Source organism: Dermatophagoides farinae, chromosome 7, assembly GCF_024713945.1.
Source record: "Dermatophagoides farinae isolate YC_2012a chromosome 7, ASM2471394v1, whole genome shotgun sequence".
NCBI lineage: Eukaryota > Metazoa > Arthropoda > Arachnida > Sarcoptiformes > Pyroglyphidae > Dermatophagoides > Dermatophagoides farinae.
In genome coordinates, this window is record NC_134683.1 from 4,277,951 (window position 1) to 4,300,858 (window position 22,908).

Below are 22,908 nucleotides of genomic sequence, written 5' to 3' on the forward strand. Positions count from 1 at the left end.
CACCACGATAGATTGATTGACTATAATCTATCTATTGTCATGATCTTTCTCTTTTTTGTTAGAAATCAAAGAAAAAACATCAGGAAAACAAAACGAAACAGACAAACACACAAAACATTCCTGTTTATTTTACCCGATCACACACACACACACATCAACAGCATTCTGGATTTAATCAAAAAAAAAAAAAAAAATCAATTCGTTTTTTTCTGTTTTATTTTGTTTTTTTTTGCCGTAACAAAAACGCGGATAATGTTCTATAAGTGCTATTATCCTTTATATGAAAAAAGATGTGGCATCACATTCACATTCACACTCAATGATCGATTTTGAACAAATTGACTTCAACAACAACAACAACAACAAAAAACTTCAAAACGATAAAATTGTCAAAAAAAAAAGATTAAATTGTTCATGGTTCTTTTCTATAGATGGCAGTACTGGTGTTTAAATTCAGATTCATCGATCAGTTTTTTTTTTGTTTATTTCAAATTCATTGTTGAATATTAAATATCGTATATCGTATAATAAAATAAAAAAAAAGATGACTCAACTATCCGATAAAATAAAAACATGCTCGAGTTTTGAAAAATAATAATAATAATAATTGACAGATGCACACAAAGGATAAATGAAAGAATATCCAAATAAAAAATAATTCATGACGATTGTGTTGTTGTTGTGATCAATTTGAATCAGAATTTGACAATGATTCTGCAAGATGATAATGTGCACGTCGTATTGATGCTAAACGTACACGTTCTTTTTCCAATGCATTTTCCAATTCCAATACTTTAACTTGACATTCCATTTCTGAACGTTTTGCTTGATGTAAAGATAATTTGGAAAAATCTGTTTCAACTATAGACACAAACACATAAACCATGATGAATAGAAATACAAATAGTTTGTTCATATATAGTAGACTTACCATTGTCTTCAATCAATTTACTACAATGTTTAGTGATGGCAATAATATTGCCAGTTTCTTGTAGCACAGATTTCGATGATTTCGATAGATTCGATAAATTCTGACTGGAAGAATCAGCTTTCACACGTGATGCGACGACTAGTTGAGCACAAGATGCAGCAATTTCTTGTGAAGCTGCCATTAATGCTTCGAATTTACCAGAACCGGAGATGATTTTATCGGCTGTTTCACTGGTTTTTTTTCGTTTGAAAAAAACAAACAATTAATTTAATCATTTTTTTTGGCCACATGAAATACTACTTACACAAGAAGATTAGCATCGGCAGCAACAGTTTTTGCGGCCGAAATTAAACCTTCAGTCCAACGATGATTACGTTGATAGAATTCTTTTATAGAAAAATTTCCTTTCTGTTTTGATGCAATTTCCAGCTGCAAATGTTTCGAATCAACAATCAATTGTCGAATTGCTTGCATCAATGCTGTACAGGCGGTAAGAATTTTACCATTCACTTCCAATTTGATTCCAGTTTGTTGAACATTTGATGCCGTTAACATTTGTTCAATTTTCGATACAGCATCTTGAATCGCTTGATCCATCTGTGCCATTTCTTTATTGAGCAATGATTCGAGGTCAAGATTTTTTTGATTCAAAGTTAATTCTGGTAATACTTTCTGGGTGATCACGTAAATATCTTGTAAACATTGTTTAATCTTTTCAATGTAATCACCATTATCTTTATGGAAATCATTCAAAATCAATGGAACTAAATCGGTATTTAACTGCACCAAATGAACACATTTGTTGGACAATTCCTGTGAAAGATCAATATTAGCAATACTACGGACAGTTGTTTTGGAACAATTTATCATATAGAAAAGTTGATAATAATAATGGAATGCTTCAAGGAATAGTTCGATAGAATAGCCACGTGATTGAATCAAACGTTCATAATCACTGAATCTTGTAATTAATATCTGAATTTGTGTGCAAAAATATTGTGGACTACAATTGACTGATAAAAGGCCCAAATCCATTTCTTCATCAACTAATCGTTTAGATATTTTTGTTGATTCATTCAAAAGTGTAGCTATGAAATGATAAAAAAATTCAAATTAGGTTGAAAATATACGATCAATCAATATCTTACCGATAAATGTTTTGTTAGTTTTGTCAATTTGATTCGAATGCTCAAGTTTTTGTTTGGACAATTCTTGTCGTGCATGTTCCAATTGCGAAATCATTGATTGATATCTGTCATCAATATCTTTTTTCGAACATTTCAATGTTTCCAATTCATTTGCAACTTTTTCATATTGTTGTTGAACAAATTCTAGCTGTACTCTTAGTTCACCATTGATATTCGCAATGGAATCCATCTGTACATCTTTTTGATGATGATCATTTAATTGTTGCAACAATGTCTTTGGATGAAAAAAATGATATAAATTAAGTGATGATCCATAATTTAATTTTCGGTCATTATAATTACCTCTTTTTCATTTTTCAATTGTTCCAATGATTTCAACGTTGTGGCCAATTGTTTATCGTTTTCTGCTTTCTACAAACAAAACACTTCAATTACAAAAAAATATATCAATCGACAACCATACCGTTTTCAATAGTTCAATATGTTCGGCACGAAACTTGTTATAAAATTCTTTCATTTTTGTAAATTTTGATGCCTGTTCTTCGGCTACACAGGATTTTTGTTTTTCCATTTCAATTTTCATTTGTTCCACTTCACGTTCCATACGTTGGGCAGCGGCACATTCTAATTCAGCAATCTGTCGTTTATAATCATCCAATCGTTTTTCATATTCAAATTTTGTTTGCTGCATTTCTACTTCTAATTCACCGATTCTATTACCGAATCTTTCAATGATACGATCCCTTTAACAACAACAACAACAAGAATGAAAAATTAAAATTCGAATTCATTCGCTCTTTCCACAAACTATGTATGACAAATTCTTACTTTTCTTCGATTAAATTACGTTCATGTGAAATGGTTTTATTTGCTTCATCATCTTGAAATGACCATACTAATGATTCATTTACTTTATCAGCATCATTCTTCAAGAAAAAAAATGAAAAATCAATAATCATCAATATTCATCAACGATTTCCATCCAAAAAACTTACATCATCAAAAGTAAGATCAAGTAAATTATCTTCAATTGGTTCTTCATCTTGTTGTTCCGGTATAACCACAATCGGTGTAACATGGCTATGAAGATTTGATTGGACAAAAAAATTCGGTGGTTCCTATAAATAAAATCATTGAATTGAATTGGTTATTGTTTTGACAATTATCATTATCAAAAAAAAAAAAAAAAAAAAATAAAAAATAAAAAATAATAATAAATAACCTCTGGCAATTGTGGCATTTCAATAAGATTCCTAATATATTGCAATCTGCTGTAATTGGAATAGAATGTCTTCAATCTTATGAGTAAGTGGAAAGATAATCATTATTATCATCATTGAGTTGTATTAATAGATAATTTTTGTCTAACTTACAATTTAAATTGATTTAGAAATCGTTCTCTATGGCCCTCAAGCGTTGGATGTGGCAATGCTATATATAATGTATGTAATAACAATAAATTGAATAGAATAAATAACACATCGACAACAATTTATTGATTGTATCATTTATAATCAATCAATACATACCATGATGAAGTTTAAATAAAATTTTCACCGTAAAATCATATAGTTGACTTGAATCCTGTATGCACATAATAATTGGTGCAATACGACATTGACCAGAGCTTGTCATCGAAGAGGAAAAGCTTGTATCAAGCAAATTGTAAACTATTTCCATTGATTAGAGTGCAAGGTAAAAGTGTGAAATGCAAAAAACAAAACAAAACAAAAAAAACTAATTGCCACAAACCATTGTTCTGTAAGCATAGAATTTCATCCATATAATCATAGATTTCGCAACATAATTGAAAACTAGAATCATCAGAAGAATGAAACAAAAAAAAATTCAAAATTCATTCAATCAATATATATATGAACAAACTTACAAAATGTTCACATCATTTTCACCGATACGATCCAGATCATCATCAGTGATTTTAAGATTACCAGGAAAACGGGGATTCTATTTCAACACAAAAATAACAATTTCAAATATGATGAATTGACAATCCACTTGAAAACAACTTACACGAATATGGAAATCAATTTTATTGACTAGTAATGAACAATAGTTTTGAATAAGTCTGCCATAGCCATGTTTGAGTAATCCCCACATTTTACAAAGTTCCAATAATCTTGTCCGATAACGATATGAATCTGGAATAGTTTTTGGATGGCCATCACGAATTAATTTATGTAGAACATGACAAAATTTCCAACAAACAATTGGATGGCCATCCAATTGTAATTGTCGTGCATATGACCAGAAAATCTGACCCGATTTGGCCAGATATGTACCAATGACAATTCCTACGGTGATGATGATAAATCATTAAAAAAATCATCAAATCAAAACAAACTTTCTTACTTCGAATATGTTTTTCTTTCACCGGACATTCTGTTGAATTGATTGCTTTACGAACACTGGTATACTGTGGAAAAAAAATGATGAACAAAATCCAAAAAAAAACAAGACAAGCTTATCATCAATGAAAACAAAAAACAAAATGAACAAAGATTCGAAACTTACGAAACTTTTCTCAAAATTATCTTTCGTTATATCGAGACTTGTTCGTGGAAAAACAAGACGATCGTGTAGATTCATCGTTTGTTTTTATTGTTTGTATGATTCGTCATTTATTTTGTCAAGTCAAAAACATTGTGCTGATGTTGTTTATGTGTGTGTATGTGTGTGTGTTATCAATCAAATGATTTGATGTGCATTTTTTTTTATTATTATCGGTTTCCATAAAATGATTTTATTTTATTTGGATGATGATTGTGATGATGATTCAAACCAACAAAAAAAAAACACTGTCAACGACACACATACACTGAAACGCACATTAAAATTTCTACAATGAAAATAACACACACACACAACAACGAGGCAATTTTGTCGTTTTTATGTTTGAGACTGATGCGTGTGTGTGTGAAGTGGTGGTGGTGGTGGTGGAGGTGGGCACATTGGTCGGTGAAATCAATCCATAATAAATAGATATATATATGGTAGTGCATCGGTTAACGACAATATTTTCGGGTGGTTCCAAGATGGCCAACTAAACATTGTTACGTTATCATAAACACAGGGTTACGTTTATATCAAACAAACATAAACTTTGCAAATAAAATCAATCTGTCTGTTTTTATTGTTTTGTGTCCAAAAAAAAAAAAAATCATTCATGATAATCATCTCTATTGCTCAATGATGAAAACAAATCGTCATAACCGAAGTATAACTGTAAATCGAATGTACTTGCTCTATCATCATGATTCTAAAAAGTATTTTACTGTTCTAATTTTGACGAATCTAGTCTAGTTTAACGAATACATTTGCCATTCAAATGTATTGAAAACAAGAAACATATAAACATTTGGAACATTAAGAAAAAAACGGGGTAATAAATTACTTCATTCTCACAAGAAAACAAAAAGATCTCTATAAGTTAATCGAGTATAACGGATACTACCAGTTATTATAGATTGGATTGTTATAGGTGGAAATAAAAATAACCACACGGTTATTAGTGGACTAATTTTCTTTTATTGAATATATAAATATAACATGATGATTGGTGATGATGATGCACACATGATATTTGAAAATAGACAACAGAAAACAAAACAAAACAAAACAGAACAACAAACAACAACAAATAATTTATGCTAATGAGACAAATGACAAATAACAAACAATTTGATTTCATCAAACACACACACGCATAAAAATTAATAAGGAATTTGATTCTGATAATATTGTATCATATCATAGGTACGTGTACGTAAATTAAGGAATGAATCACGAATAATTTGTAACATATATGTTGCAGCATCTTTATCATTATATTCTGGACAAAAACGTGTAGTCAACTGTTTAACTGTTTGGCCACGAAAACATGGTAGCCCAGTATCAAGCATTAATGATACTAATGTGATTATTGATTCACGATATGGCCGTACGGCAAGATATGCTTGTACACAAAGTATTTCGAACCATTGAAATGCCGGTGCATCAATCTTGCCACCCATTACTTGTACCATTTCATCAGTAAGTTTAATGTCTGGTTCAAATCCTAAATTTCCACCTGGTGAACTTTCAAACATGAAACCAAAATCTAGGAAAAAAAACAAAACAAAACATGAGTTCTAGTCCAAAAAAAATTGGCTCACATACCAATATGAATAATGTGTCCATCTTCATCAATCATAATGTTACCATTATGACGATCTTTGATTTGCAACAAGAAACCAACCACACTATATGCAGCCATACTTTTAACGAAATTAGCACGAGCTTCTTGAAAACGACCAGATGATTCATCACCATAGATGGTGAGAAAATAATCATAAAGCGAAATGTCCGTTTTACGGCCTAATTGATCACGTGATTTAGCATTCGGTACACATTCGATAACACCACACTGTTACAAAAAAAAATATCAGAAAAAAAGAAGTGAAATATCTCGAATAACAAACTTACACCAGGAGCTGTGGCCACAACACGATATGGATAAAGGAAAAGATCAAGTCCAACTTTTTTGAATACATTCTTGAATAATTTAATGATCTGTAATGCAAGCATATCCTGGCGTACATCATCACCAACTTTAAAAATGGCTGCTTCCCACATTTCTTGGCCCATTGATCGAAGATATTGATCATCCTGATTATCATCATTCATTGCCAATGATTCCAATTGATCTTGGCCACAATAAATAATTTTAAATCGTGCCAAAAACGGTGCTTTAGCAGCACTTTGTAACGGTACACCAGTTAATCGATCAATATCAATAACTAATGCTTCTGGTTTCGAAGGCAAATAACAGCCTAATTGAACATCAATACGTGAAAGACAACGTAAAAGTGCATTTTTTCTTTCCTCGCCTTTTGGATATGGACGTATTTCACCGGAAATATTTGTAACTTTACCGAAAAAATCAAATTCTTTCTCATAGAATGCTTTCGCCGGTCCAGACAATGAATTGACAATTGAATTGATAATCATTTCGTATTGATCATAAACATCAAGATCTTTTATCACTCCTTCTTCATCTTTATACAAATTTGTGTTCATATTCCAAATGAATTGATGTGCCAATAATTGTGATATTTTAGCAATTGATTTAATGAATTCAGTTATGTAGCCAATCTATGAATCAATACAAAAAAACAATGAAATTTCAACGTTTTAACAAAAAACAAAAATCAAAACCTACCGCATCATAACGAACAGCTTGTAATAATTGTGGTATAAACATCATGATGACATCAGGTTTTGTTTGAAATAAATTCCGTATGGCAAATTGTACCGTTATTGGATGATTGGGATATTTACGTGAAAAAAATGACAATGCTTTTATCGGTGTAATTGGTGCCCATGTCAGCATATAGTTGAGCTACAAGAAAAAAAAATTTTTGGAAAATTAGTGAAATCAAATCAACACACACACACACAAACTTACCTCTAATCTTTCATTTAGAATCATATCACTGGTGACTAGATAATCAAGTGCTTCTGGAATATGACAAACAGCCATAGGATAAATCTGTACTAAACGTGAAATTTCTTGTACAATTTCCGTATTCTTAAATCTACATGGTAAAAACACTGCCAATGATGGTGAAATATTCCATGCCAATCGTACAATTTCACGTAGATTTCGTTGATTCATTGGTTGATTAAACCATTTCAATACGGTTTCTTCGCCGGGTATGGCTAAATCCGATAAATTGAGTGGATTATACCAAGAGATAAGAAATTCAATTTCAATAGCCAATAAACTGAGCACCAAATTTCGTTTACGAATATAGTCTTTGAGAAAACAATCTAGATAACCATTATTTTCTTTATTTTTATAATGTGATCCTTTAAATGCCGATGAACGTTTCGATATTGTCGATACATTACTGGACAATGGTACAGTGTTGATCCAACCACCAGTTGGTGTTATACGACTTTGATTCAGATTCGTATCAATCGACAGACTACGTTGATCAGCATTCAAATGTAATGATTGTGAAATATTATCAGCAGAATTTAAATCCGGTACATTAACCGTTTTCAAATATTTACGATCAGCATGCAATGATTGCCAGAATTTAATCAACGAAACAATATCTTCACGTAGTTCAGTACTTTTTTGTGATGGACAAATTTGTGGTCCACAAAAATAATCAATAGCGGCCGAATATATTCGTTCACGTAGTACAAATTTACTAACTGAATTCAGCATTGTTTCACCTTGAACCAATGATAGGCCACAATTTAGTAAACGAAATCTTGTGCCAATCGTCGATATATTACGTGTACTATAATAAACACGACCAACGCTCATATGTAATGATCGATGAAGAAGATTGACGAATATTTCCACCTGATCTAATGATGAATATTTTGCAATTTCAATACGTTCATTTAGAAATTTAACCCATTCAGCATGAGCTCCAAGATATGGTGTATCTGGTTTTAGTTGCAAATCATCACTACAAGATAATGGATCCACATTGATTGAATCTGGTGCAAACAAACCAATTTTCTTATCAAATGTTGCCACCCATGCTGCGGACATTTCTTTTGTGAACATTAATTCAAGATCCGAACGAGCTGATAGTAGCCATTTCCATGATGAAATAATTGAATAGATCGTTTTGTGTGAAAACAGATAAACAGGTGCCCAACATAATAGATGAAATAGATGTAGATCACATTCCGGTGATAAAATAATCATTGCCGTGATTCGATAAATACATTCTTCATGCAAGTAAACATCGCCAAGATTACAACTTTGTTGAAATTCTGCAATCAATTTATTGATAATATCTTTTTTCGATTTTTGTTGCACTGTTTGAGCCAACATGCCGGATATTTCACCCAAATAATATGTTCGAATACTAGTGGTCGATATGAATTCTGAACATTTATTACGAACAAAAAATGGTATTTTACCCGCTTGAACCATCATCGTCGTCGTTGGTAATGTAATTTTTTCATTCGGTGCCGAACAATTTGCTATTGAATGTACGGCTAATGTTAGACCACTATGTTGACCAAAATCATCCAATGCTGTACGTGAATTTGTCATATATTCTTGCAGATGTGAACGGGTTATATTTGGCGCCCATTTTACCGCCTCCTGTATAATGCCTTCACAACGTGCACCAAAATCTCGGACAATACTTTCTCTTGCTTCCATTGTTTCAGCTAATTGTATTAAATAATTTGTATCTGGTACTTGTAGTTCAACAATACCTTCCATGTGATTAAATTCCAACGAATGACCCAATACTTCAAGAATATTCAACATTGTTGTCAGTACACGTTTGCTCCACAGTAGATGTGGAAAACGATCAACCAAACCGGACAGATAACGATCAGCAGCACGACGTATTTGTTTTTGTCGATTATTAAACTTGACCAACAACAGGATTGAATATTCTTCCAATTCATTATCACGGGTTTTGTTTTTTGGTTTTTTCACCATCATATCGAGAAAAACATTGAATATTTTATCCGAAATGCTCAATATACATTGCCAAATACCGTATTTATCTTTCTGTATGGAATGATCTTCAAGATATTGCATGATTATATAGAATGGATTGATTGAAAAATTCGTTTGAACACGAAATACTTCTAGACGACAAATTGACAATAGATAAATACATTGTGCAAATGTTAATTTATTTATTATTGCTGATACTTCAGAATTATATTCCAGATCACCAAGAATTTGATTTCGAATTTCTTGTAATTCCAGACCAGATACGGCATCATTTCGAATGGCGGAATTCAAATGTAAATCTGATCGTAAATGTGATGATGATTTCAATAATGGTGATTTGGCAGCAATTTCTTTTACACCAATATACCAATCTTGTGGCCACAATGATGTATTTGAAGTGAAACCCATGACAACACAATAAAGCCAAAAATCACGAAATAATTTATGTAACCGGGGTTTTGGATTCTCCAGGAATGGTAATCGTTTCGTTATTGTAGCAATAACCGGTATGAGAATGCCAAGATTACCAGCACTGGTTGAAGTTTTCACCAGCGTTGGATTCTTTTCATTTGCACGTTTACTTTCCAGGCCAAGTTGTACGAATAATTCCAATAGACGGCCCAATAAATCAATCAAATCGGATTCTTTATATAAACGACGAGCAAAATAACCATATGAATTGATCACAGCCAGCGATACATGACGATAACTATTTTTATAATCATTCATATCATTACTATAGGCTGCACTTGATTGTATGGTTATAGTGGCAAACATTTTCATTGCATGATCATAAACAACATCACGACATCGGTCAGCAATGGCCATTTCACTTAATTGTTCTACGATTAATGAATCAATACCGGAAACTGGTTGACAAAAACGTTGTTGAAAAAATTGAAATACAATCTCAACGGTACGTGGAATATCCGATAATTTTATTGCCATTCGTCCCAATGTTACAATTGTATTCATTGAAATTATCGTAGATTCTCTTGCTGATTTTTCTGCCTGATATAAATGATTTGATATGGATGCTATTGCTGCTTGTATGCAATGTGAATCGTATTTAAGACCATGTCGTAAACATATGCAAAGATTATCAATGGCACAATCACGTAATTTGTTGAATAAAGTAGATTTTTCACCTAGAATTGAATAATTAATGGCCATTGATTTTCCATTATAATCACTTATAGTGATGCTTAATGAATCGGTAAAACTTGAAACTGATTCTAAATTTTGACCATGATGTTTTTGTTCCGATAATTTCAACAATATTGGTGATGGAACAATAAGAAAATCACGTAACACAGATATACAACTGACTGCTGCCGTTGGAAATGATTGTACCAGATAGCCGAGGCCATTTAGACAGGATAAAAATATAGGTAAATGTGTGACAACTAATCGATGACCATGTGTTGCATTTAAACGTTCAGATATTCGAAAACTAAGTGTATCAGCTGTAGTTTCATCTTGAGCTGTCCAAACTAATAGATCCAAACAAAGGGCATTGGTAAGAACATTAAATTTGAATACTTTGATCGATGATGACGATGACGATACATTTGATTGATTTTTAATACTCAATTCTGATTGACAACTCAGATAAAGAAGTTTAACAAATTCTTCAATTTCAGCAATAAATTCTGGACTTAGATCAGTACGTAAAAATAGCAAACTTTTCAATAATGCAATGACAGCCAGATGGACAATTTCGTTGAATTGTTTATAATGAAATATTCGTAATTTATTTTGCTAAATGAAGAATAAAAAAGATCAAGTCACGTGAATAAAAAAAGAAAAAGAAAATTAACAATTTGTATATCTACCTCATATACTTTGGCTGCAACATCATCGAATGTTTTCAATAAATCTTTGTTGAGCAATGCGTTGAACACAACGAATAATCGCTGTAAATGATCATATGTGAAATTTTTTTTAAATTGTTCGACATTACGAAAATATGTGGAATAATCATCGACAAACCAATCGAAATTTGAACCATATTTATGGAAAAAAATACTCGGATAATCTACATCTTCCCAAATTCGTTTATGTTGTTCGCCACTGTTTTGATGATTATGGTGGTGGTTATCCAATAATAATAAACTTTTCGAACGTAATGATTGACTAGTATCACTTTTTGGAATACTTTTCCGTCCTATTGATGAATTTATTGTCGGCACATTTATGGTAATCTTGTCAGCATCTAATGATGGTTCTTGTGATAGATCCGATTGTGGTGGTTGCCATTTCGCTGGAAATAATTTCAAAAATAATGATTCTTTTGTATCGTTACGTTTGGCAGCCGAACAACGACCAATTGATCGACAAAGACCAAGAAATATTGGTAATAAATGGCCACAAAGTCTGATACAATCGTCAGCTACAATATTTAGTTGAAATTCAATAAGCAAGTTGGTCAATCGTTCTAATAGATCAATTTGTCTGTCAATAATTTTTCTGGTAAGTTCTGGACAGAAATAAGCAACATCAGTAAGTGCAGTATTCACACAGAAACTGAATCTTTCGGCAATCGGTATACGATCTTGTTCATAGATTTTAATCTCTTCAATCCAATCGGCATCAATCAATTTGTCGAGTAAATCTAGCAAATAATCCACAATATCATCACGATAACGTTGATGGAAATTTGATTCAATCAGAAAAATGATTAAAGCAACAACTGAATCTTGTGATTTTTGATCAATTTGTACACGAGGAATATGTGATGATGATGATGATGAAGGAAGTGATGGACAGCAACTAAGCAAGAAATTTATTGCATCGGTTGGACATTCTTTTTGTTTAGCACATGATCGAGCTAGATTTTGGATTGAATTGAAAAAGAAATTGTTATGATTTGCTATTCGCATGGCCTGGTCTTTTTATTTACTCTCAATCAAATACAAATTATTCAAATTCAAAACAAAATTAAAATTCTAAAAAAAAGATCTCATTCATTTAAAATAACACTCAAGATTTGACTTTTGGAAAACAAGAAAAAAAAAATTTTTTTTTTGGTCCAATCAATTCCATGTTGACTTTCATGGTCTTTCGGTGGTAGAAATAGTAAAAAAAAATGAAAAAAAATCACATGAAATGAAATACATCCACATGCATGCATTGCCACATCACACGAATTTCAACGTGACGTTATCTCACGCGTGGACAAATGATGATTGATCAGCTGTAAACAGTGATATTTTAACCCGATACCCGTAAAGATTCAGAAAACGAGTTTGTCGTTACCGGTGTGTGTGTGTGTAGATCGTATAACCAGTTTTTTGAGCTGAATCGAATGTTGTTACCCATTGAAATTGTTGTTGGCCAATATTTCCGTAGTTCAACCATACAAGTGGTAGGAAAATTTCATCCATTGTTATTTAGAAGTCGATTGTTGTTTAGTCCAATCGTTGCTGCACGTAGATTATTATATTTATCATCACCGTATTCGCTGCCAAATAAGAAAACTTTGTCGAATTGGGCATATAAAAAAATTAATCGATACAAACCTTTGTATGTTGAAAAAATTATGGCCGAATTAGATCCAAAAATTGCCGCTGAACTTGAACCATTTAGACAATCAGTGAAAGAACAAGGTAACCAGTCACATTGCAGTTCAGTTGATTCATAATTCATTCTTTTTTTTTGCTGTTGTTCAGGTGACCTAATACGTCAACTTAAAGCGGACAATGCACCTGAATTGGACATTAAAAAAGCTGTGGCCGAATTAAAAAATCGAAAACGCGTTCTTGAAGAAAAAACACTGCAATTGGCACCACCAGATTCTGGATTTGAACGTGCCAAAATGGAAGATCTGATTAAACGTCGTTTCTTTTTTGATAATTCATTCGCCATTTATGGTGGTATTACTGGTCAATTTGATTTTGGTCCAATGGGTTGTTCCATCAAAAACAATATGATTGATTTGTGGCGAAAACATTTTGTTCTACAAGAACAAATGCTTGAAGTGGATTGTACGATTTTGACACCTGAACCAGTATTGAAAGCATCGGGACATGTAGAACGTTTTGCTGATTTAATGGTCAAAGATCTGGCAACGGGTGAATGTTTTCGATTAGATCATTTGATTAAAGCTCATCTGGAGAAATTGGCATCCAATTCAAAAACTTCTGATGAAATTCGACAAGAATGTCAATCTATTGTAACCAAATTGGATGGTTTAAGTAAAGAACAAATGAATGAAATTCTTCAGAAATTCAAAATCAAATCACCACTCACCGGTAACGATCTAAGTGAAGCCATCGAATTTAATCTTATGTTTTCAACAATGATTGGACCATCTGGCCAGGTTAAAGGTTTTCTTCGTCCTGAAACGGCACAAGGAATATTCGTGAATTTTAAACGACTTTTAGAATTCAATCACCGACGATTACCATTTGCAGCTGCACAGGTAGGCAATGCTTTCCGTAATGAAATCAGTCCACGATCCGGTTTAATTCGAGTTCGTGAATTTACATTGGCCGAAATCGAACATTTTGTTGATCCATCAAATAAAAGTCATCCAAAATATGAAACGATTGCCGATTTGGAATTGAATCTTTACACTGCTTGTAATCAAATGGACGGAAAAGCAAGTGAAATGGTACGAATACGTGATGCTGTCGATAGTAAAATTATTGCCAACGAAACGTTAGCCTATTTTATTGGACGTATCTATTTGTTTATGGTGAAAGTTGGAGTGGATCCAAAACGGCTTCGATTCCGTCAACATATGGATAATGAAATGGCTCATTATGCTACCGATTGTTGGGATGCCGAATGTTTAACATCGTATGGTTGGGTCGAATGTGTTGGTTGTGCTGATCGTTCCTGTTTTGATCTATTACAACATACAAAAACTACCAATGTTAAATTGGTGGCGGAAAAAGATTTACCAGCACCTAAAATTGTAAATGTTGTTGAAATTGTACCAAATAAGGGCCTAATGGGTAAACATTTCAAAGCTAATGCTCAAAAAGTAATGACCAGATTAAGTGTACTTGATGAATCAGAAATCAAATGTATTGAACAAACATTGAATGATGGCCAGAATGAATTCATATTGAATCTTGACGACGAAAACAAAGTGACCATTACGAAAGAAATGGTAACAATTAAACGATATGAGAAAAAAGTTCATGTTGAAGAATTTACACCAGGTGTTATTGAACCATCATTTGGAATTGGTCGAATAATGCATACACTATTCGAACATAGTTTTCGTATCCGTCAAGATGATGAACAACGAACCTATTTTGCATTACCAGCTGTTGTATGTCCAATCAAATGTTCACTATTACCATTGAGTAATCATAATGCACTCAAACCATTTGTTACACGGCTATCCACACAATTATCAGCAGCAGATATTTCATTTAAATTTGATGATACCGGTTCGATTGGTAAACGTTATGCACGAACCGATGAAATATCCGTACCATTTGCCATTACGATCGATTTTGATAGCTGTAAAGATGAAATGGTTACATTGAGAGAACGTGATTCTACTGAACAAATTCGATTGCCGGTAAGGCTTTTTTTTGTTTATTTAATCATCATTTTATTTATTTATTTTACCCTAGATAAAAAATGTCGTCACCATCGTTAAAGAATTGTCGATGAATCTACGTCAATGGGATGATGTTCGTAATCAATATGGTATCTTTGATCCTTCACAAAGTTCATCGGAACCACCACCATCATCACAATAACAATTCTGTGGTCAATTTTGTAAAAGCTGATCAATATCGATATGAAGAATCGATTGTAACCGATCATCATGTTCAATATCACGAATCAAATGTTGTAATTGCTCTAATTTGATCAAACGATCATGGAGCAGATTTCGTTGCTGTTGTAGAAATTTATCAAGACGATCATAAATCAATTGATAATTGGAATCAAATAATTTGATGAATAAAGTATCCCAAACTTGTATTTCTTCAGACCATCTGTCACATTGTTCATGCCATTGTTTTTCACGTTCTTCACAAAACATTGTTTGAAAATGACCATCACGTGATTCATTTAGATTTAGATACATATCAATAATCTGTAAACATCGATCATTCAATTGGCCAAGTTCATTACGTTCAGTGGCAGTGAATAATTTTTCATCAATAATCGAATTCAAACGTTTCAGGTTATCATCGACCAATGATTTATAGAAATGAAGTAATTCTCGTATAGCAAAACAAATCTGTCGTAATGGATCTGATTGATAATTATAATTTGAACCACCATTACATTGGATAACATATCGATTCCATTGTGAGAAAAAAATATTTCGTTTCTCTTCGATTAATTCATCCAGTTCAGCCTGCCGTAGGAGATAATCGACAGCCATATTAGTATCGATGAAATTCGTTCGATAATCTTTGGCTGCCTGGTGATATTGACGAAAAATTGTGGCCACTTTTTGCACATGATTATCATATTGTTTTCGATCAAATTCAATTTGAATATCATCTTCAATGTAGAATGGTGGATCCGTTAGATTTTGCATTGATCGATGATGTTTGACAAGACTTTTGTTCTGGTCCCAATTGTCCAACAATTTTGTTTCCTGATTCCATTTGCTTATTGAAATTGGGTTTAGTCGAGTCGAGCTTAATAATTGTAAAAAAAAATACTCACCGATAATATTTGTTAATCCGTTCGTTTTGGATTTGTCGATTGGAATTCGATTCATGTTTATAGGCTAATCGTTTTTCTGTTGAATATTTATCACCTGGAACATAGTACCATGGATGAATTGTTTGAGCCGAACTCGATGTGGTCGTCAACTTTCCATGTGAACGAGGCATTTTTTAATGACTAATGTTTTCGAAAACTCGATGGATGAAACCATTTCATTGAATTTGGATTTTTTTTTGAAAAAAAACTCCAAATCTTGTCACCAATAATCACTATGGGCAACCGTCGTTTGTTCTTAAATGATAGTTCGGAAAGTTCTAGTCCATTTTTAACGTTATGTTTGATTTGGAAAATTTGGAATTTACTTTTTGGACACTATTAACAATTGACAAGTTCATACATCGCATGTAGACTATAAACTTGGTTATTTTTTTTCACGTGTTTCGAATGGATTTTTGTTTTTTGATCCATCCATGATGATCGATGATTGTCAATTATTCATGTCGTTATTCTCCTTGGAATTGGATAAAACATTTCGTATTTCGTAACAATACTTGGGCCATGAATGCAACTGTTGTCAAACGTAAAATTGAAGATGAAACCGAAACCGTGGTTACGAAATCATCGATGTTGGAAGTACAACAACCAACAAACGATCAGGTTGGTAGATTTAAATTCAAATTTAAATTAACAAAAAATTCATTTGCAGGATACAATAATCGGTGATAAGCCACCGACGAAAAAATCACGAATACGTAAAATGGATTTGCCAAAAGAATCACTGGATTGTTCTGATTATTATGTTGAAAATGGCAATCGAAAAGTGTATCCTTATCATTATACATATCATTCCTATTGTAAAGGTAGATGGTTAGGCAAAACTTTAGGCGATTTGTTTGCCGAAGAATTTCGAGCTTTAACACCGGAGATCACAGCATTTCGAATTGAAAAAGGCTTCCTTAAAGTGAATGGACAACCAGCACCGTTGGATTATCAACTCAAATACAATGATTTAATCACTCATCGAATCCATCGCCATGAATTGCCGGTTTTAGCTGCTCCAATACCTATCATATATTCAGATGATGATTTATTAGTCATCGATAAACCACCATCATTACCGGTTCATGCATGTGGCAAATTTCGATTGAATTCGATCATTTCTGTGCTTGAAAAAGAGCAAAAAATCAAAGATTTACATCGTAAGTTATTTACATCAAATCATCATTAATGACAAGAATTAGATAATCCATTTATTCATTCTTAGTTCTCCATCGGTTGGATCGATTAACTTCCGGGATCATGGTAATGGCCAAAACAAAAGCACGAGCTCAAAAACTTCATGAACAAATGAGAAATCGAGAACTTCATAAAGAATATCTCTGCAGAGTGGTTGGTCACTTTCCAGAGTAAGTAAATCCATTTTTCAAATTTTGATTCAAAATTCAAAATTTTTTTCTCTTGCAACTAGCGGTACAATTGAATGTGATCAACCAATTGAAACATTAGATCACCGGATCGGTATTTGTATTGCATCGCCAGATGGAAAACCAAGTACTACAAAATTTACACGTTTAAATTATAATGGTAAAAGTTCAACAGTTTTGGCACAACCAATGACTGGACGTATGCATCAGATACGTGTTCATCTTCAATATCTTGGCTATCCAATTGTCAATGATACGTTCTATAATAGTACAGTATTTGGTGAGAAAAAAGGTTTCAATGGTGATCTGGGCAAATCACGTGAACAACTTTTGAAAGATCTTGAAGAAACACATGCTAAATCTATTTATATTTGTAATCAACCAATCGATCCATGTGAACAACAAGCTAGAATCAATGATGAAAGAAATAGTTATGCTTTGAAAGCTTTGGAACATTATACTTCACAATCCATATGGAATGAATTGAAATCAAGGTAAGAATAAACAAAATAAAAAACTGATTGATTGATGGCTAAAGTTTTTCTCTATCTCACACACACAGTTACGTATTCGATTCAAGCAAATATGAAAAAGATCCAGACTGTAATGAATGCCGCAATGAAATGGTTGATCCTGTCGCCTATGAACAATTTATCTATCTACATGCATTACGTTATCAACATAAAGAATGGTCATTCGAAACACAGACACCTGTTTGGGCTAAAGATACATGGACTTTTGATTGAAATTAAAATTAGCTAATTTTTCAAATAAAAAATTTTTTTGTTTGTTTTAAAAAAGTTTTTATTTTTTTATTTTTATTTTCGTTGTTGTTGTTGCGACGTTTAGAATAATTTACACAATAAAGTAATGAAAATTGTTACAAAACTGATCAATAGATAAACGGTAACACAATCGATACATTGTGCTAACCATAAAAATGTAAAAAAAAGAAAAGTTTGTAACAAAAATCCAAATGATGCCATAAAACGTAGATTTATACGTGGTGGAAGTTTTTCAATACGAATTTTAGGCTTTTGGTGGTGGCCACCATTATTTGCTGAAGATGATTCCTGTGGACAACGTTCATAATGTGCATAAGAAACAGGAGATGACAATAGTATTCGACATAATGTTCCATAAAAATTGGGCTGTTCATAATAGCTCTGGAAAATGGGACCAAATTTTTGATTGATCACTGTGGATAAAAATAATGTCAATTTGACCAATATGCCAATTTCATATGATCGAATTGGTTGCCGGTCAGGATTGCCTTCAACAATTGTGGGCAATTTATCCAGTTTCAATGATCCATTCATTATTTGTGAAAGTCCAAATTCTGTTAGTTTTGGTACACCATTCACTAATTCATAAATCTCTTCTTTCGAACGATGACGTTTTATATCAGCATCATCGTCGTTGTTGTTGTTGACAACAGATTTTCTTGCATTTGCCAATATAGTTTCAATACTTTGTTGCGGTATATCGAATATACAGGATATAAATTCAATTGATGCATTTAAATGATTACGAATTTTATCATAATTAACACGGCTAGTCTGTACATTTGATTGATTATTGACAGAATAATCGATGGTGAAAAAATTGACAATCGATTCGAACAAAGTTTCTGATTTGCCTTTTTGTTTTCCTTTGCTATTGTTATTCGCCGATGATGATTTATTCTGTAATTCAGTGACCGTATGTAATGATTTAGCAATCTTGAGCAATAATTCAATAATTTGATCACGAAATCCTGGTGAAAAAATTGATATATATTCTGATTGATGAAATAATTCAGCTTCCAATAATGTAACATTTTTATCGCTACTTGAATTATGCATCCGATAAGGTGATGATTGACGATGTGAAAACAGCGAAGACGTTGATTGATGGCCACCATATCCATGATGACCAGTGGCCGTTGTTGATAAATCACCAGCGTTAAGAAATTTTATTTCCGATTCTTTCATCATTTCTTTGAGGCTATCTTGACTGAAAACTTTCAGTACACGAAACAAAAGTAATGAATTATTAGCTGAACCAAGATCCAGTTGTCGTGCCATTCTAGTGATAACCTGTCTAAACAGAGTGGTATAGAAAACAATATTTTCATCAATAAATCGACGCCAATCATAACGATCATGTGTGAGAGTTTCATTTGAATTACGTCCAGGTATATAACGCCATGGTTGAATATAACTTAGCCATGTTTCCAATGGTATACGAAACGTTGAATCATTTGGCCATCGATCGAATACAATACGTAGAAAAGCATATAAATTTTTCTGTATCGAATATTTTGTACCCGACCACAACGAACGTTTCAATTCATCCAATGAAGCATTGAGCGAGCCAGAAACAAAACCACCACTATTAATTTGATCACCTGAACTAATCACTGAATAATCATTATATTTATTCTTCATATGGCTATTATTACTGAAATAATGTAGATGTTTGATGAAAATACGAACAACACGCATATGTTCAATAGTAATATTGAATTGATGATGACCAGTAGTAGCAGTTATCATTCTTAAACGATTATTATCATCACGTTGAACAGTAAAAGATCCGATGGTCAACCATATTTCTGAAAATATTCGCAGTATTGTATCACATTTATATGAAACACTACCAATTGGATCATTTGGATCATGTATCATTGCCATATTGTTGTTGTTATTGTTTAACATGAGATTTTGTTGTCTTTGAAATTGATTAAATATTTCGGGATTAAAAATGGATGAACCACCACCACGATTACCGAATATTGGATTTTTCATTGCTAAACTGGAATTCGGTTCAGACATAAATCTATCGGAATTGGTGATAGTATCGTTGAACATTGTTTTCATTGGTCTTCCATAAGAACCATATCCAGGTTGTTGTTGTTGTTGTATATTGTTGGTAGACGAAGATGAAAGATTCCATAGATTGGTAGTTGTAGATGAAAGTGATTTCCATAAACTACTAGATTTCATATGAAAAATATTCGAATCTTTTGTTTTGTCCGTCGATGATGATGATGATGTTGATATAGCCGTTGTTGATTTCATAGATGATAAATTAGCATCAGTAATTGGAATGAAAAATTCCAAATAATTTTCAAGAAGAATATAATACAATACATTAAGTGTTGTATCTTCATTATTCATCATATTTCCCATCGATAATGTTGAATTGTATGCAAATGAATTGTTTGCCATACTAGTAGTAGTAGTTTCTTCTTTTGTTATGTAACAAGCAAAATGAAATAAAAAAAATTCGAATGCATTTAAACTCAATGTTGTTGATGATGATGATGATGTAGACATTTTATCCATAAAGAAATGATGATTGACAATGTTGTCCAAATTACGTAATGATAATGGTAAATGATTGATTGAAAATTCATGACGATTATTCATTGTTTGATCATTACTCATTAGATGACGAATCAGTTTAAATATTGGACCATCAATATTGAGTAGAAAGAAAATGGAATCAAATTCTTTTGGTGCTGTTTCTTTTGTCAATGATTTAAGACGCCAATTATTTATTGATCCATATGGCAATGGATTACAAGAGAAAATATCTTCAATCAATAGTACGTAACGATGTTGCATTTCCTTTGATATTGAAATATGATTCATCAGTAGTTTAAAATAAATTTTAACAAACCTTGATATTCGTTGAAGTTGATTCATAAATTAAATCGGTCAATAATTTACATTTGATCAAAATGTTTGGCTCTTTCAATGCGTTCTCGAAACGAACCTGGAACTGTGTGTGTGTAAAATAGAAAAAAAACAAACCATTGGTGGCCTCATTGATATTCGAACGATCGATCAATCAATCAAACTGGAAAACTTACCGGCAATGTCATGTAACCATGATCCGAGATTGTCATCGTATCCATCATCGGTTGTCTTGTTTGAGTGTTGTACATTTTTTTTCTACCAATCAATCAAATCGATGTAAATTTGATTAACAAAAAAAAACTTGAATAAATTTTTTTGAATAAAAATCTAAAATGACAATCAAACGGCTAAAAATTAAGAAAAAAAATCGTTGCAATCACGTGACCAACATGTGGTTCTATTTCCACACAAACAAGACGTTTTTGATCGATATAGTCCATTGTTGTACGATGGTTCGATTGTTCGATGTTAATCATCCATTCATTTATTGGCCAGTCAGATGAATCAGCAACCACATCTATTTCCTATACAACCGGAACAATGATGATGATGTATTGGCAAACAATTTAACCAGCCATCTTCAAAAACTCATTCAACGGATAACAATAATAAAATTCTATTTCTGTAAACTCGTGAACAAGAGAGAATGGTGGTTGGATACCACTCGATAATCAAACGAACAAACAATATACTTCGGTATGTAAAATTCAAATATTCTTTGTTCCTGATCATCAGCCTAGATTCTTTGTTGTTCTCTCTCTCTCATTTTGTTTTTTTGCTGTTATTTATGTGTTTAACGGGTCGACAATATATCTATGCCAGTATAATTTTGGTGAAAAAAATTACAGAATTGAATGATTGCCAATTCTATTCTATCACAAATAGTGAACCCGGCTAATTTTTTTTCTGAAAGACAATGAATGAGAACAACACCAACAACAACAACTTTATTCAATTGGAATGTTGTTCATCAAATCACGTATATATACGAGAATTAATTATCGACAAACAACGACAATGAAATTTGACACAACTGTCAATCAATCGATCTATCAATCGATTCAAGTTAATGAAAAAAAAACAGCAGACAATTTGTCTATCAATGAAAGAAGAAAAAAAACAAATGAAGAAAATCTAATCGACAATGATTTAATTGGGACACCCGATCTCATTATTCGAATCGAATTCGAATGCTAAAAAGGTGCCAACCAAAAAAAAAAAAAAAAATCAAACCAAACAATAAAATAGTGGTGTATGTGCCTCATTCTATACAATTCGAATATTGACGCACTTCATCATCAACATATGAAGAATGAATATTTGCGGGGGAGTTGTTTTTAAAAGAATGCAATTTTTTATTCCATCATGATGAAGCTCTTCTAATCTTTTCACCCACTTTTTTTCTTGGCGACAAAAAGTTCTATCCGCAACTATCATCATCATCATCAGAATCATCACCACCACTAGCAATTCACCATATATTCTTCATTCACTTCACTTCACAAACAACAATTCCTCTTCTATGTGGTTTGGTTGACAAGTGAAGAATTTCTGATCAATCTTT

The 22,908-nt window shown here is 32.3% G+C and overlaps 6 protein-coding genes across 6 annotated transcripts; 2 read left to right on the top strand and 4 right to left on the bottom strand.

Moving 5' to 3' along the window:
- Positions 1–510: 510 nt before the first annotated feature.
- Positions 511–5,409, bottom strand: LOC124496410 (huntingtin-interacting protein 1-like). The gene is made up of 16 exons (XM_047059926.2): positions 4,612–5,409; positions 4,450–4,513; positions 4,111–4,391; positions 3,968–4,044; positions 3,832–3,893; positions 3,609–3,749; positions 3,453–3,510; positions 3,302–3,377; positions 3,075–3,197; positions 2,908–3,005; positions 2,543–2,822; positions 2,422–2,490; positions 2,080–2,353; positions 1,236–2,019; positions 932–1,161; positions 511–861 (listed from the first exon to the last, which is right to left on the bottom strand). The coding sequence occupies exons 1-16, from the start codon at positions 4,684–4,686 to the stop codon at positions 686–688; spliced, it is 2,868 nt and encodes a 955-aa protein (XP_046915882.2). The 5' UTR covers positions 4,687–5,409; the 3' UTR covers positions 511–685.
- Positions 5,410–5,605: 196 nt separating this feature from the next.
- On the bottom strand, positions 5,606–12,626 carry Pi4KIIIalpha (phosphatidylinositol 4-kinase III alpha). Its single transcript, XM_047059923.2, has 6 exons — positions 11,419–12,626; positions 7,544–11,344; positions 7,298–7,477; positions 6,562–7,230; positions 6,256–6,502; positions 5,606–6,196 (listed from the first exon to the last, which is right to left on the bottom strand). Exons 1-6 carry the CDS (start codon positions 12,463–12,465, stop codon positions 5,811–5,813), a joined length of 6,330 nt encoding a protein of 2,109 aa, XP_046915879.2. The 5' UTR covers positions 12,466–12,626; the 3' UTR covers positions 5,606–5,810.
- A 47-nt stretch (positions 12,627–12,673) lies between these two features.
- On the top strand, positions 12,674–15,540 carry GlyRS (glycine--tRNA ligase). The gene is made up of 3 exons (XM_047059927.2): positions 12,674–13,191; positions 13,255–15,122; positions 15,178–15,540. The coding sequence occupies exons 1-3, from the start codon at positions 12,891–12,893 to the stop codon at positions 15,304–15,306; spliced, it is 2,298 nt and encodes a 765-aa protein (XP_046915883.2). The 5' UTR covers positions 12,674–12,890; the 3' UTR covers positions 15,307–15,540.
- Positions 15,130–16,525, bottom strand: LOC124496415 (uncharacterized). Its single transcript, XM_047059932.2, has 2 exons — positions 16,232–16,525; positions 15,130–16,173 (listed from the first exon to the last, which is right to left on the bottom strand). Exons 1-2 carry the CDS (start codon positions 16,399–16,401, stop codon positions 15,318–15,320), a joined length of 1,026 nt encoding a protein of 341 aa, XP_046915888.2. The 5' UTR covers positions 16,402–16,525; the 3' UTR covers positions 15,130–15,317.
- A 66-nt stretch (positions 16,526–16,591) lies between these two features.
- Positions 16,592–18,458, top strand: RluA-2 (RluA pseudouridine synthase 2). The gene is made up of 5 exons (XM_047059931.2): positions 16,592–16,891; positions 16,941–17,433; positions 17,499–17,640; positions 17,703–18,152; positions 18,221–18,458. Exons 1-5 carry the CDS (start codon positions 16,715–16,717, stop codon positions 18,402–18,404), a joined length of 1,446 nt encoding a protein of 481 aa, XP_046915887.2. The 5' UTR covers positions 16,592–16,714; the 3' UTR covers positions 18,405–18,458.
- LOC124496409 (sphingomyelin phosphodiesterase 4) lies at positions 18,437–21,757 on the bottom strand. Its single transcript, XM_047059925.2, has 3 exons — positions 21,518–21,757; positions 21,325–21,426; positions 18,437–21,272 (listed from the first exon to the last, which is right to left on the bottom strand). Exons 1-3 carry the CDS (start codon positions 21,590–21,592, stop codon positions 18,504–18,506), a joined length of 2,946 nt encoding a protein of 981 aa, XP_046915881.2. The 5' UTR covers positions 21,593–21,757; the 3' UTR covers positions 18,437–18,503.
- Positions 21,758–22,908: the final 1,151 nt, after the last annotated feature.